Here is a 15,304-nt window from a genome sequence, read left to right on the forward strand (position 1 = left end):
CAGTTTACTTTGGATTTAATCCTGTGTTGTATTTAATGCTTTTAAAATCTGCTACCCTTCACTCAGATAGTTTCTAAAAACTCAACCATAAGAAAATTAAAAAACTAAAATACTCATCTGCTAATTTTGATAATTATAGTTGATTTCTGTTAACATGTTATTACATAGCCCTTTAGACTTTTCCTAAACATATTTATAATTTTTTATTTAAAGTGGGATTTTATTATAGATACAGTTAGGGTTTTTTTTTTTTTTTTTTCATTTACAAACTCCTTGTGAGCAGATTTCAATACTAGTTAGTATTTTTTTTTCAGTGAACCCAGAACATTACACTTGCTAGGGAGTCATGTCGTCAGCCTTTTTCACTCTGGTTATTTTGGATATAGGTTCTTGCTTTCTGCCCAGACCAGCCTGGATTATGATCCTCCTATTTCTGCTTCCTGATGTCTCTGAGGTGACAGGTTCATACTACCAAGCCCAGCTTTTTTCAGTTAAGATGGAGTCTCACAAACTATTTTGCCAAGGCTGGCCTGGAACTGGTATCTTCCCAATTGTAGCCATCCAAGTAGGTTGGGATGACAGGTGCATGTTACTGTGCCCAGTTCTCAGTTGAGATGGAGGTCTCACAGACTTTTGCCTGGGCTGGTTAAGAACACGGTGCTCCTGATCTCGGCTTTCCAAGCAGCTGGAATTACAGTCATCATGAGCCATGGAGTCTGGCTAGTTAGTATTTTAATCACCATTTTAATTGCTGTATAGTATTATATAACTCACATACGCACATTCTCTCAACTGATCAGCAATCATTTGCTATTTAGATTGCTTACGGGTTTTGCCATCATAAAATGCATTGTGGTAAGAATTCTTAACTGGTATATATGAAGTGGGATGCTAAGCCAAAGAGAATGTTTTGATTTTAAAGCTCTTTCTATGAGTTGCCAAAGAGCAAGTCTGGAAAGGTCTTCCTGACTTATGCTCCTGCTGTAAACACGAGCTGAATGTTGCTTCCCTGAATGTTGCCCATCTTGGCGGTGCCATGCTTTACAATGCCATGCTTTACAATGCCATGCTTTACAATAGCTTCCAAGTAATAGACTGTCCTTTGAATTTCTTCAATTCCTTGTTAGACTGAATTACAAAAATACTCTTGTTGGTGCTTTCCTGTTTTTCTTTTCTTTTTTTTCTTGATTGCTTGCTCATACCATATTTAGGACATAAGAATTTTGATTGCTGTAACTTAATGGAATCCACACAAATAGATACCTCTCCAATGGAATTATGGAGAGGACCTTTTTCATTCAGGATTTTTGAGGATAACAAAAGGGTTAGTTGAGAATGTACATCTCTTCTGTGGTCAGAGATGGTGGAAATCTTCTCAAGGTGCCAGTCACCAGGTTTACTTGTAACTTCAGAAGGGCTGCTCAGGTGGTAGCTTATTGTCTTTCTTTAATCTGAACAGTTTAGTCTTTATTCATTGCTTCTGCTGATTTAATTATCAGGTTGCCCTTTGGGTAGAACTCTGGACTCAACAGTCCTTCAAATATAACATGATTAAACTTCCTTTCCTCTCATTCCCCAAGCAGTTTCCAGTGGGGATGGGGTGAGAGAATTATGAGGAAGGCAACAAGGAGGTGCATTCATCAAAATAACTGATACCAAAAGGCACAACAGACAGAACACGAAATTCCAGTGGCTTAACACATTAAAGACTTATTTCCCACTTATGCATAGTCTGTGAAGATTGGATGGTCCTTCTGCATGCATATTACTGGGTAGAACTACTCACCATGCCCACCCTGCAAGTGGGACTGGGAAATGGTTGAGTAAGAGTATTTTATGAACATTCAAATCTCTGCCACAAGAAGGCAGAGTTTCCTAGTTTAATTATTTCATGCTTATACATGGCATAACATACATGTGTTGCATGTGTCAAACACACACACACACCATATATTTCAACACTGTGTTAATGTTGTGAACCATATGCATTCATGCTCAAAGCTTTGTATGTTTTCCTTATCATTATTATCATCAGTTGATAATCATTATACCTTTATTAGCATGATCAATGTTACCACTGTGAGTGTTTATTCCATTCTTAGTGCAAGCCAGCCTTGGTGCTAAGTACTCTACTTGCATTACTTCTTTTAATTGTCAAGTGCTATGAGGTAGATACTGCTGTTTCATGACTTTATAGATATGAACACTGAAGTTCAAATAGGTTTAGGTAACTTGTGTCTGACTCCAGAATTGGTATTTTTAGCCACTATAATATTACACCCCCTGTATTAGCTTCCTAGAGAAGACACACACGATCACACAACAACAGAAATTTATCTTCTCATAGAGCAGGAGACCAGAAGTCCAAAATCAAGGCATTGGCAGACTTGGTTCCTTCCAGGCGCTCTGAGGAAGAATCCGTTCTGGATCTCTCTTACTTTCTAGAGGATGCCGTCAACCCTTGGTTTCTTTGGTTTGTAAACACATCACTCTCATCTGCTGGCATCTACACACCAACTTCTTTGAGTGGCTCTTTTGTGTTTTTCCTCTTGTTACAGGATATCAGTCATTGGATTTAGGGCCCATGCTAAACTAGCATGATTTCATTCAATCTTTACCTTGATTATAGTTATAAAGACCATATTTCAGAAGAAGTTACATTCTGAGGTTTTGGGTAGGTATGAATTTTTTTGGAGGGGGAAACTATTCAAGCCATGATGGACTATTGTATTGCATTCACCCGAAGAACTCCTATGTAACTATGGAACTTCATTTCTACTTCCATATTTGTGGACATTGAAGTTGGAGAGGGCCACAGTTTGCACATAGGTCCATCTGTGTGAATTTTACAAAGACACCTCTCTCTGGATTGACCAAGTTTCCTGGCTTGGTGAGCTGAGCAGGGGCTGGATTTAAACCCCCATTTACCCTTTTGCCAGTCACCTCTTTGTAAGGCACAGCTTGCCCACTGGATGTAGAGGCCAGAACTCAGAGAGAATGTAACCTGGGGAGGGCTTGCTAATGCTTTAGAATATTTAAGGAGTTTTTCTTTTCTGGTCCAGAGTAGGAAAACCACAATATATGAATGTGAAGAGTCTCTAGAGATGTTTTTCTCTAGATGTCTCACACAGTAGAAAATGCAATTATAATATTCTATATTAATGTGCTGCTTATTGATTTATAAGCTAAAGCTGAAATCTGTTATTTTTCAGTCTTAGGACCAGAGATCAGTAACTTTAACCAACCTTGTGATAAACTAGCACAAGATCCCCATCTTTTGACTTTCCTTATACTCTTGATTACATTGTGCTAACTCAAGTAGAGCCCTGTGTCCTATTTCACTTCTGGGTATGACATCATCCTTATTTAAAAATGTTTATTATCAGGGACATATTTACCCTTTCATGTTTGTATTTGAACTTCTTTTGAAACTAACTAAGGCTTCCTTCCTCTCTTTTGAACTTTGCTTTGAATCTTTGACCAATAAAATAAATTATAAGTACAACATTTTAAATTAAAATGATACAATCTCTCCATATTTTTATAAATATTCTGCTATCATAGTACTTTAGTTGCTGTACAGCGGAGGAAAAGCATAACATCGTCTTTTCTTGCCATTCAAATAACTTTTTTGAATACTTTTGTAGTTTGCAGGGAAAAAGTTCAATTGATTTTCAAGGTTCTAAAGTGGATGAAATAAATAGGAAATGAAGCCTGTAGTCTAGTTAGTGGACCAAAATTGTTAGCATTTGCTTTCCTCACAGTAACCAGTGTGGATAATTGGAATTTCCCTGGTGGTAGCAAACACATGAGATTCTATGTCCCAAGGGCTTTCACACAATACCAATTATATCCTTAGCCCCCAATAAGTTCATGTTTGTTGAATGAACCATATAACTGCCATGGTCATTGTTGGTATCCATTCTGCTCTGGCCAACCTGACTCTCTACCCATTCTCTGCATACATCCTTTCACATCTGCAGTCTTTGCAGGCATTATTTCCTCCCTAGGAATGTGTCTTCTCTAGCAGGGACTTTGTCAAGTTTCTACCTTTCCTTAAAGACCTGCTCAAATGTCACATCCTTTCTGAAGCACTTCTCAAGAACAAAATGATACCTCATTCATCTTTATGTTTCCAATGTCTACCTCAACTAAATTTGTCTTGAGTGAGGAAGTGAAGAAAGAGGAGGGACAGAGCCAGTATCTTGTGGTGGACAAGAGCTTCTCCACAGTCTGACAAATCTGGATTGATAGTCCTGTTTCTTGACCTATGACTGTGTGAACTTGGTCAGTTCACTTCATCCCTCTGAGGCTTAGTTTCCCCAGTTGTAAAATGAGCATAATGGTAGTATCTGACTTAAAGGCTCTTGTGAGAATAAAATGAGATCCTTCACATAATAAGCGCTAAATATTCAGTATGAAGAGAATTGTTCCGTAGGTTTCCTTGCATTGCAGTGGAGAGTGTGCAGTGTGGGTAAAACTGGCTGACTTCAGCGTGATCAGATCAGTTGGTTGGGAATATGAGACTACTGTGGCCATTATCACATTTTCCTTCTGAACTAAGTAGGGTAAAACTTCCAAATAACAAAACCCACTTATACTGTAAGGATTTTCTTCAATTCAAAAACTAGCAAGTAACTTCAAAGAGATGAGCTTAGATTAGCTTCAGCTTAAACTTCCACACTTTTGCATAGTGACAAGTAGGCATCTCAGGGATGAATTCAGCCTACAGACAGGTGATTTAGTCACATATTGTATTTAAAAAATTGAAATGGATACCAACATGAAGGAAAAAGCTATTTGGAAAATTTCAACTATACACTGATTTAGAGTGACTAGTGCAGTGATTCTCCATGTAACGATCATTCAGTAATACTCAAACATTCCACTTCATCCTTCCTTCCCCTCTTGCTTGTTTTGCTAGAGTATTTTAAGGCAAATACTGGATATTATGCATTTCATTCATGAATATTTCAGTGTATATCAGATAAAGACTTCCTTTGTAAGAAAAGTATAACCATAAATAATTATCACAACCAAAAATATTAAAAATATTTCTTAAAATGTTCTAATACCTGGTTTGTGTTCAGTTTTTCCTGATTATATCAATAAAGTTTTTTTGTGGTCTGGGGTTTGAACTCAGGGCTTTGCACTTGCTAGGCAACCACTTTACCACTTGAGTCATACCAACAGCCCTTTTTGCTTTCATTTATTTTTTAGATAGGGTCCTCTTGCATATCTGAGAAAACAGATGTATGCCACTGTTCCCAGCTTATTGGTTGAGATGGGGTCTTGCTAACTTTTTGCTAGGGCTGGCCTCAAACCATGATCCTACTGACCTCTGCCTCCCTAGTAGCTAGGATTACAAGTGTGAGCCACTGCACCTGGCAGTCTTTTTTTTTTTTTTTTACAGAATCCAAATACTATACATAATCTGTGTTGTTTGATTATGTGTATTAAGTTTTTAAACATGTAGTAATTCTGCTTTTGTTTCAATTTCCATGCCATTTGCTTCTTGAAGAATTTTAAAGGCCACACACACATACACCAGATATGGATTTGTGACTCCTTTGGAAAAAATTAGAAAAATTGGCAATCTTCCAATTATACTCCCCCAAGGCAATAGTTTACTGGAGCTGCGTGGGGGTCTGCAGCTCCTGCAAGTGTCTACAGTTCCTCACAGTCCATACCAGTCCCTATTGTATATCAACCAGAGTAACTCATTTATGTTGCTTGCCAATCCTGGTAGGCTTTGAGCTGACCACCTGAGATTTACCTCTGTCATAGGCAGTTAGAACTGAATCCTGTAAGTGGGTCTTAAATCCCTAAAACATTCTTAGTCGTTAAGTAAGTGTTTAGTTTTGTGCACTGTGCTACTCAACTAGGAATGTAAGCTAAAATGCTTAAAAATTTATAGTACTGAGTCAACAAAACTCTTAAAAATCCTAAATTAGCTTCACACTTCATGAACTGGCATCACTCTTTCCTTAAGCATTCCAGTTAATCTGCTTTCAAACATCTTTTTCATCTGTGTGGAGGTTTGATTCTTTAAAGGCCACCAGACAAGGTGCTATAAGACAAGGACTTGAGTCCTCATCTTCAATGACAAGTGAATCATCCTTTTGCTTCTCTGAGTCACCTATGCAGATGGAGGTAAAACAGCCAGCCTATTAGTGTTACGAAGTTCAAATGAAGTGACAATTTGTAAAGCATATGGCTCTATAACTTAAAGTGTTACTGCACATAAGGGCAAATAGAATTACGCAGAACATTCTCCACATCTCCATACACTTGTTCTTCTCTGCCCACCCCGAATGCCCTTAGGAATGAATTGCTAGTCATCTGTGGTCTCCAAACACTTTCTGCCTATTCTTTTCTACCACTTGTCACATCATATTAAGGCCATTTGTTCCCTTCTCTGTCTTCTGTGACAGTCTATGAGTGAACCTCCATTTATTCTGTGCTGAGCATATAGCTGACCCTCAGTAAATATCTATTGAATTGGATCAGATTGATATGAATAATTACTACTTTTGTGCCTGTCTTGAAGGATAAAGTCTAAATATATATAATTTTTTAGGTATATCATCTGGTAATTGACCAATCTTGGCATTGTTATGATGAAAATATGTAATATTCATGAAAATGGAGTTCTGTATTTTAATTTAATGATCAGATTTCTTGAGTACATGATTTGTAATTTTAGGTCATAGATGATGAAAGAATCTAAATGTAGAATACCTAGCATTCAAACTGTTTTTTCCTGCTGGAGAAAACTTAAGCAGTCAATCTTCACTTATGGCCTAGGTCTTTGGTTCTCTTATTAAGTTAGGACTTCTTGCTCTTTTCTAGCTGGTTTGCCATCCATCCAGTCAGCATGAACAACAGTAACCACCTTGTAAATAGTGACAATATGGGCTATGCATCCTACCTGTTTGAGCAAGAGAAGAACAGAGGATACCTCCCTGGACAGGTGAAAATTCATGCCATTAGATGCTTCATCCTGATTCACTGAGTGTTATCATTCATGCACTAGTTAGGATAACTGTTTCGAATTTCTAGAATAAAGTGTCATGAATATGCTTGGATAGAAAGAATTCTCCATTCTCCCAAACAGGAAAAGAAAAATTTAAATGAGTAATGATCTGTTTGTTCTTTGCAATAGATACTATGTTTATTGATGACTTCATAAAGTATGTATGATCAGTTGCATAAGGAAGAGGAAGTTTGAGATTTTTGTAATACGTAATAGTTTTTGATTATGCCATAAATATGATAAATTATATTGATATTTGTTTTCAGAGATAAAAAAGTACTAAGAGCTTTGAAAGTATAAGAGCTTCGAATGAGGACAGATAGGAAGTCCTTTACACTGGACCAGACTTGCCTCTTAATGATGAAATCCCTTCCAAGGACCTTTTTCTATTTGTTTTGCAATAAAACTTAAGTCAGTGACAACTCTAATCCATGAGATTTGTTCTGTAGCTTTGAAGCTCACCTAATGACAGCAGACATGCAGGGTGGGTATGGGGGGAGCAGGAAGTCAGTCCTTACACTGTAGAAAGCTCTCCAACCATGGATAAATTTGTGACTACTGATAGATAAGTGGCAAGAAGGAGCCTGCTTTGCCTGGCCACTGCCTGTGAGCACCAAATGCAGAATATAGGCTGGAATGAGACCCAGCGCATTGGTGAGAATGAATGTTCTGTTATAAATATGGTAGCCCCATTAACATTCAGTCTGATGTTTTGGCTCCTTTGTTGGCAAGTCTGTGCTTTCTCCTTTAGTCTGCATTTTTGGGAAAAGAAAAAAAGTTCTTATTTATGCTCACTGTCTGTGTGGAATTATAGACCATTTGGGTCAAGGCTGATGCCTGCCTTGGTTCTAATCAGGTTGAAGAGAAAGAGACAAGATACACAGAGGGCAGGTCCACATGGCAGGTGGGAGTTTTGCAACAAGAGAGCCTGAATTTGTTCTGTTCTTTTTAAGCCAATAGGACATTTATTTTTAATGGGCAAATGGATCTCTGGGCTCCAGATAAAATCCCAGAGACTAAATTGATGGGTTAGCACTTTATAATTTGTTGTTATACACTGTGTTTCTGGTCAAATGTTTCTGTTTGAAGCATTCATGTGAAACACTCCTCCTTGAAATGATTTTGTTGATAATTGGAATATTTTCAGTGATAATGTGTATGCTGACTGCAATGTGAGCCTTTTCAAAAACAGAAAATGTTCTCAGAATATGTACAACCTCCTTTTATTGTCTGGAAATGATTACAAATCGTTTGCCGAATGGATTCAATGTTTGCATTTCTAATGGGCGTCATTACAGGAAATAAGAAGGAATAAAAGGTAATGGTGCATTTCTTTTGGCAGGGACCATTTGTAGCAGCCTTTTCTTCATCAAACCTAGGAGATGTGTCCCCCAACGTTTTTGGACCACGCTGCATCAACACGGGCGATTCTTGTGAAAATGCCTATAGCACTTGTCCCATTGGTGGGGTAGGTAATTACGACATGATACATCTTTGTTTTGCATTCCCCGTGTGCTTCATGTTCAATGACATGCATCATGAAGTTGCAAATATGTTGTCCTTGAGTATATACTGGCCAATTTACCTCTAGAATCTGCTTTGCTCTTTTAAAACACCGCCCAAACTCTCCACATTTTGAGTAGCTGAAGTTACAGCTTTCTATTTTATTAATTGGAAAGTTCAATGCAGAAATTAAGGATCCTTTCCCAAACCTAGGGAGTTTAAAACATTTTGCCTCGGCATAGCTGAAGTTTCAAGTTAGTACCAAAAACTTCTTGCTGGGACATTTCTCACTGATTATAAGTCTATTGTGTTTTAAAAATATATAACATCAAAATTTATTTTTCTCTTAAAATTACAATAAAATTGCTATAAAATTCAAATAACAGGGATGCACAGAGTATTAAAATTAAAAGCCCTCATTCACCTTCTTCCCCTCTACCTTCTGGCCTTCTCAGAAGTTATTATTCTCATACCTGTTCCTATGTATTTATCTGTGAGTTCATATACAAAAATTTATGACCTATTCGTGGATTTTAAGACTTTAGTTTGCTACATAATTTGCCTTAGAAATCTTTTCATGTGTGTATCCACATCGATGTGGCAATTTTGAAAGACATGCACCATCATTTATTTAGCTGCTTACTTGTAAAATTCATTTAGATATGTTTTTCAACTTTGACTTGAGCAAGAAATGCTAGTTTCTGGGTTCTTATTTGTTGTGTATTCCACTGGTAATGTTACTTTCTTTTTAAAAATTTTTATCTTTTTTATTGTTGTGCCGGGTGGGGGTACATTGTGGCATTTATAAAAGGTTCTCACAATATATCAGATATATCATACTTGAATTTACCCCTCCACTGTTCTCCTTCATCAGCTACTCCTGGAGAAGTTTCAACAGATACCATTTTTCCATTTATGTACATGTACACATCACATGGTGATGTTATTTTTTTTTTGGTGGTACTGGAGTCTGAACTTAGGGCCTCATACTTGCTAGGTGATTTTACTTTTGTTACACACTAATTCTGGGCTCTTTACTCTGTTCTAGTCAATCCCACCCAATCAGCAATATGGTTTCAATAATTGTATTATATATTAGTATTTCTATATAGAAACTCTTCCTTTGTCACTCTTCATTTGTAGTATTTTCACACATTATTAATTTGCATTAAGTCTTAAGGTTAGTTATTAAATTCCAAAATATATAGGTGAGATGGTTAAAGAAATTATTCTTACTTGTAATAGAGTGTTATGCATCAATTTAATGCCTTACATTGGAATATTGAATACTGTGGGGGAAAAACTCATAATGTAGTGTTGAGTAAGAAAAGCAAGATTGATATTGCACATTCATTACAATTACAGCTTTTCAAAACGTGTTATAGTAAGAAGTGAAACATCCAGAATTGTTAATATTCATTTTTCTTTTGGGGCCTATTCTTGGTGGGTTTCATTCTTACATTTATGCATTTTTATACTTTTCTACAATGAGCAGACTTTACTTTTATAATCAAAAGAAAATTACAAGAAGATTCGCAGGTTGAATTGGCTTCCCTCACACCATGAACAATTTTCTAGAAGGCCTTTATCTGTCATCACGTGTACATGTACACTTTCACACACCTGAGATCACAGTGTAATCCTATTCTCTGACCTGCTTCCTTACTTCCAATAAATATGCTCTAAATTGTTAGTTTTGAGTACCATAATTTAGTTAACTCATCCTCTACTGATGAGTATCTTACTTTCTTCCTTCCTTGTGCTTGAGCACTCTACAACTTGAGCCATGCCCTCAGCCCTTTTGGCTTTAGTTATTTTTCAAATAGGTTGCAAATAGGGTTGCAAACTTTTTGTTCAAACTGGCCTCCAACTGTGATCCTCCTGCCTATGCTTCCTGTGCAGCTGGGATTACAGATATGTGCCACCACACCCAGCTTGTGTTTTGAGATAGGATCTTGCTAACTCTTTTTGCCTAGGTTGGCTTCAAACTGTGATCCTCCTGTTTCCACCTCCCAGGTAGCTGTGATTACAGGTGTGAATCACTGCATCTGACTTTTTAAAAATTGAGACCTAGTGTTTGTACATCTTTAAGGGGTACATTATAATATTTTGATGGATGTATACGATGTATAATGATCAAACAGGGTAATAAGCACTTCAACTCCTCAAACATCAATAACTTTGTATGTTGGGAACTTCATACTCTTGCAATTATTTTGAAATATATCACAGATTATCGTAACCGATGGTTACCCTACTGTGCTATGGAAAACCAGAACTAATTCTTCCTATCTAAACCATGTTTTGGTGTCCTTTACCTGCCTCTCTCAGACTTTGGTGAGCAATATTCCACCCCATTCTTCTATGAGATCAATGTTTTAGTTTCCACCGATGAATGGGAACATGTCTTTGAGTGCCTGGCTCATTTCACTTAACGTAGTGACCTTCCAGTTCTATCATGTTGCTGTAATGATAGGATTTCATTCTTTTTAAATCACCAAATAATACTCCGTTGTGTGGTTACCACATTTTTCTTATTCAACCATCCACTGATGGCCATTGTGGTTAATTCCATACGTTGGTTATTATGAATAGCAGTGTATGAAACCATTGTAATGAGTTCATCTCTTTTGGATATATGAGGTAATTTTTCCTATTGAATTTTATACATTCCTAATGCATTCAGCCCTTAGTATATCTTTCATAAACAGTGCAAAAATCCACCCCAGTTTATCAGTTGTCTTTCATTAAAATGTTCTCATATTTGTTAAGACTGTTCTTTATTATCTTCAGCAGGGTCTTCCGTACCCTAAGACTATAAAATATATTCACCTATATTTCCTTTTAGTATTTTTTTATCCCACTTATAATATTTAAAAGTTTGACCAATCTCAAACTTTTCTGATGTGAGAAAAAAAATATGTAGCCATATTTGTTCATTTTTTCCCCAGAAAGACAGCTAAAATTTTCCAATATAATTTTAACTGAGTTTCAATTTACTAGGATCGTGAGCAAGAGTCATAGGCAAGAATAAGCAACCAGAAAGATGTACAGCAAGTGAAAAGACTTGGTGTCTGGTCTTAGGTCAGATATCAAGTACTTGTCTATTCTGCAAGAATCTTTTAATTCACCTGAACCTCAATTTCCTAATTTTTAAAGTAAGTTAGTAGAACAGAACTTTCCACAAACATTCACTGCCTCAACTCCATGTATGATTTTATTTGTGCTAGTTTGTAAATTGAGAGTTTATGAAAAGAAATTCTAGAATGTGGCTTAGCAACTCTATTTGCTTAGATCCAGTTGAAATTTTCCATTCCTTAAAATAATCCCTCATCTCATTAAGGATGCATCTTGTCTTGTTTTTGTCCCAGCCTAGCATGTGCGTTGCTCAGGGACCTGGAGGAGATATGATTGAAAGCACACAAATTATAGGACGGACCATATACCAGCGAGCAAAGGTAAGCTATGGGCTTTCAGGCTCACTGCACTGTTCATTAAGAAGTGGGTGATTGCAAGGAAGACAGCAAGGGCTCAGGCTATGCTAGGAAGTCTGGAATACTTGGCATGAACCACACAAGAGCTATCTCTGCCTGATTGGATCAGACTTCTTGCAGGAATACATTGAAAACCAAGCAATCAAGAAAACATTCTGTTTTAGATTGTGTAGAAAGGCAAAGTGCTTGCCTGGACAGAAGACTATAGATAGTAAAGTTTTCAGATAATGTGCATCTCATATGACCAGACTGATCCAAATTCTCAGAAGACTCTCAGGTGTTTGTCTGCCCAAAGTCACTTGACCATTTCTGAGCTTGTCCTTGGTGATGGAGCTGAGAGGCACAGCTCTGGCTTAGATTCCAGCAGTTACTCTGCTTCTTTAATAGGACAAAGGCCATTATTTCTTTTTCCTTTTCCTTTCCTTTCCTTCCCTTTCCCTTTTTCCTTCCCTTCTCTTTCTTTTCCTTTCCTTCCCCCTTTCTTTATCCCTCCCTCTCCCTTCTCTCTTTCTTTCTTATCTAAAAGTATACTTTTGCCTGAACCTCTACCTCCTGAATAGCTACGATTATAGATATGTACCACCATGCCTGGCCAATCCTTTCTTTTCTTTTAAGGGGGAATAGGAACATAATGGAGGAAGTGAACTTGTTAAGGTACACTGCACATATTTATGGAAGTGTCACCATGAAATCCCCTCATATTATTAATGCATGATAAACCAAAAATAAAATTATAAAGTTAAAAAAGTGACTTTGAGATGAAGAGAGAATCTGATTTGCAATGAGATTACTATGAATTGTTCTACCTTCTTCCCTTTTCTAAATTTTATCTTCCATTTTGCCCCTATGTGTTATATCAGCTTCTATGGGGACAGATTTCTGAGGAAAAATATAAAGGATGACCTCTGAATGACACATCTCTGATATAGAGAGTTAAATCCTTTCTGTTTTCAGATACCTTTGTCGTGTATGCATGTGTTCAAGTAAATAATTTACTCCCAGAGTTCTAAAATACTTCAGGGGGCAATTAAGGAAGAACAAAAGTGCTTTTAGAAAACATCAAATGCGAAATTGGTAGCAGCAGCCAGCCTCATTGCTGCAGTTTCTTCTTAATTACAGTGAAATTATCAGTGGATTACTCCAAATTAACAGATTCTATTTAGGATATGTGCCTATGGCACACTTTGGTGTTAGAAATGTTGTTATCTTCCTGTGCTTGGAGCTGTGGAGATCTGTCTCACATTCTGGATCCTTTTCTCAGCAAGGCACAACTTCCCTCTTAATCAGGAGAGGCATGCTGCAGCTGACTCCTGCCACTTATCTCCAGAGCTCACATGTCACTGTGGAAAAAAGGATTGGGACAGTGTGGATGTGAGTTGGGTGTCAGGCCAATGTTCCCAAATGCCTTTGATTTCCATTTCCTATAAGATTTGAAAAGCATCCATTGACCGTATATTAAAAAACAAAAACACCAAAGGGAAAATTGCGACTGGGGTTGCTGATAAGTAGGTGGGGCCTAGTGTTTCAGGCAATTTCTTGACACCTTGACTCTGGCCCTGTCAGAGGACCTGAATCCTGAGAGGAAAACTCTGAAAGAATACTATCTGGGATGCATTCTCACTCTGGCAAAGGAAGTGCTTGGCCCACTCCTCCGCATCTTGAATTTTCTTGACCAGCCAGATGTAGTGTTGCAGGAGGGCTCAGACAGAGACTGAGAGGTCACCAAAGCTTTTGGAAAGCAAGTTTATTAAGCAACCTGGCAGTGACTCAGTGGACTCGGGTCCAAAGACTGAGCCCCAAGAGTAAAGGTGGCTTTCGTTATATACCATATAGAGCAGGTTACAGAAATGGGGAGGTGGGAGGAGGGTACAGCTTGGTACCCTCATACATAATCACATGTTATTTCATTGGCTACGGGGGGGGGGTTGGGGGCGAGGTGACCCTTCTCTGGTCTCTCAGTAACGTTCCCCAACTCTGGTTTTCCTTGGTTTCCCTGTAGCACTCATTAATCTCCCTTCCCCCTCCCTGCCTTCCTGCCCCAGTAGGAATGCACATCTGTAATACCTGCTACTCGACAGAAGGAGATGGGAGGACCACCTCCCAGGCTGGCTTGGGAAAAGTTAGTGAGACCCTCTCTGAGAAACAAACTCAAAGCAAAAGAACTGGGGATGTGACACAAGCAGCAAAGCACCTGCCTACCAAGTGCAAACATTTCTTGGCCTTCTTTCAAGTGAGATTGGGCATTTTTGTCACAGCGTATACCATTAGAATTTGATATTTGTGGGGAGTAGGCACAGGTCAACGGTCCTAAAGCCTTTAAGCTTCGGTGAAGCAACTGGCTTGCCTGAGATAAGCATGAGGGCAGCAACTAAAATCCCACGCAGCCAGCAAAACAGAAGTGTGTTGTTGCTGGGGGATGCTGTGTCCAGTGGGGGCACCGTGGTAGTGCAGGCTATATTCATTCCACTTCATCTGCTTCCTCGGGACAGTAAGCCTGCGTGGGTTTTCTAGGAACTGTATACCTCAGCCTCCCAGGAGGTGACTGGACCTGTGACAGCAGCTCACCAGTGGGTGAATATGACAGATGTGACAATTCAGCTCAACTCCACACACACAGTGAGTACTGCCAGGCCACAGGGGTGACACAGAGCACAGGGGATCACATTATTATTTGCAGCTTAACTTCTGTTTCTTTGTTTCTGTTCTGCTTTTTCACATCTCTCCTGTAGGTGAAAACGTGTAAACCAGCACTGGGCTACAGTTTTGCAGCCGGCACCATTGATGGAGCTTCAGGCCTCAATATTACACAGGGTGAGGTGAAAGCAGATGGTTCTCAAGCTTTGGGGCTCTGTTCCCTAATTAGGCGGAACTGTAGCCAGCACATTTACCAGTTTTATTTCTAAACTCAGAAGTCTAGGTTTTCCAGGCTTGTACATGCCAACCCATAATCCTCAGGGATCTAGTGTAACTTTGCTGTATTTTGGGAGAGAGAGCAGTACTACACTTTGAACTCAGGGCTTTGTGCTTGCAAGGTAGGTGTTCTACCGTTTGAACCACACCTCCAGTCCTAGCTTTCTGTTAATTCAAATATAATTAGAGACAAATTCTCTCTGCATTTCAATGTGATGAATTTAATTATTGGATTTAATGAGTTTATTTTATAATGATTTATTCTTTTTTCACCTTTAAAAAAAGTTTTTATTAGTAGATGATAGTTCTGCAGGAGTTTTTGTTATTTCCATACATGTGTACAATGTACCCCACTGTCTTC

General features: G+C 38.2%; 1 protein-coding gene across 5 annotated transcripts in view; it reads left to right on the forward strand.

The window, feature by feature from the left end:
* Asah2 (N-acylsphingosine amidohydrolase 2) overlaps positions 1-15,304 on the forward strand; it is an 84,299-nt gene that overhangs the window by 41,309 nt on the left and 27,686 nt on the right. For all 5 annotated transcript variants that reach the window (XM_074078843.1, XM_074078840.1, XM_074078841.1 and 2 more), the window contains exons 9-13: positions 6,853-6,973; positions 8,379-8,504; positions 11,911-11,997; positions 14,545-14,649; positions 14,763-14,844. In XM_074078843.1, coding sequence (XP_073934944.1) covers positions 6,853-6,973; positions 8,379-8,504; positions 11,911-11,997; positions 14,545-14,649; positions 14,763-14,844 — 521 coding nt within the window. The remainder of the gene's footprint in view (positions 1-6,852; positions 6,974-8,378; positions 8,505-11,910; positions 11,998-14,544; positions 14,650-14,762; positions 14,845-15,304) is intronic.

The sequence above is a fragment of the Castor canadensis genome, chromosome 7 (genome assembly GCF_047511655.1).
Source record: "Castor canadensis chromosome 7, mCasCan1.hap1v2, whole genome shotgun sequence".
Taxonomy (NCBI): Eukaryota; Metazoa; Chordata; class Mammalia; order Rodentia; family Castoridae; genus Castor; species Castor canadensis.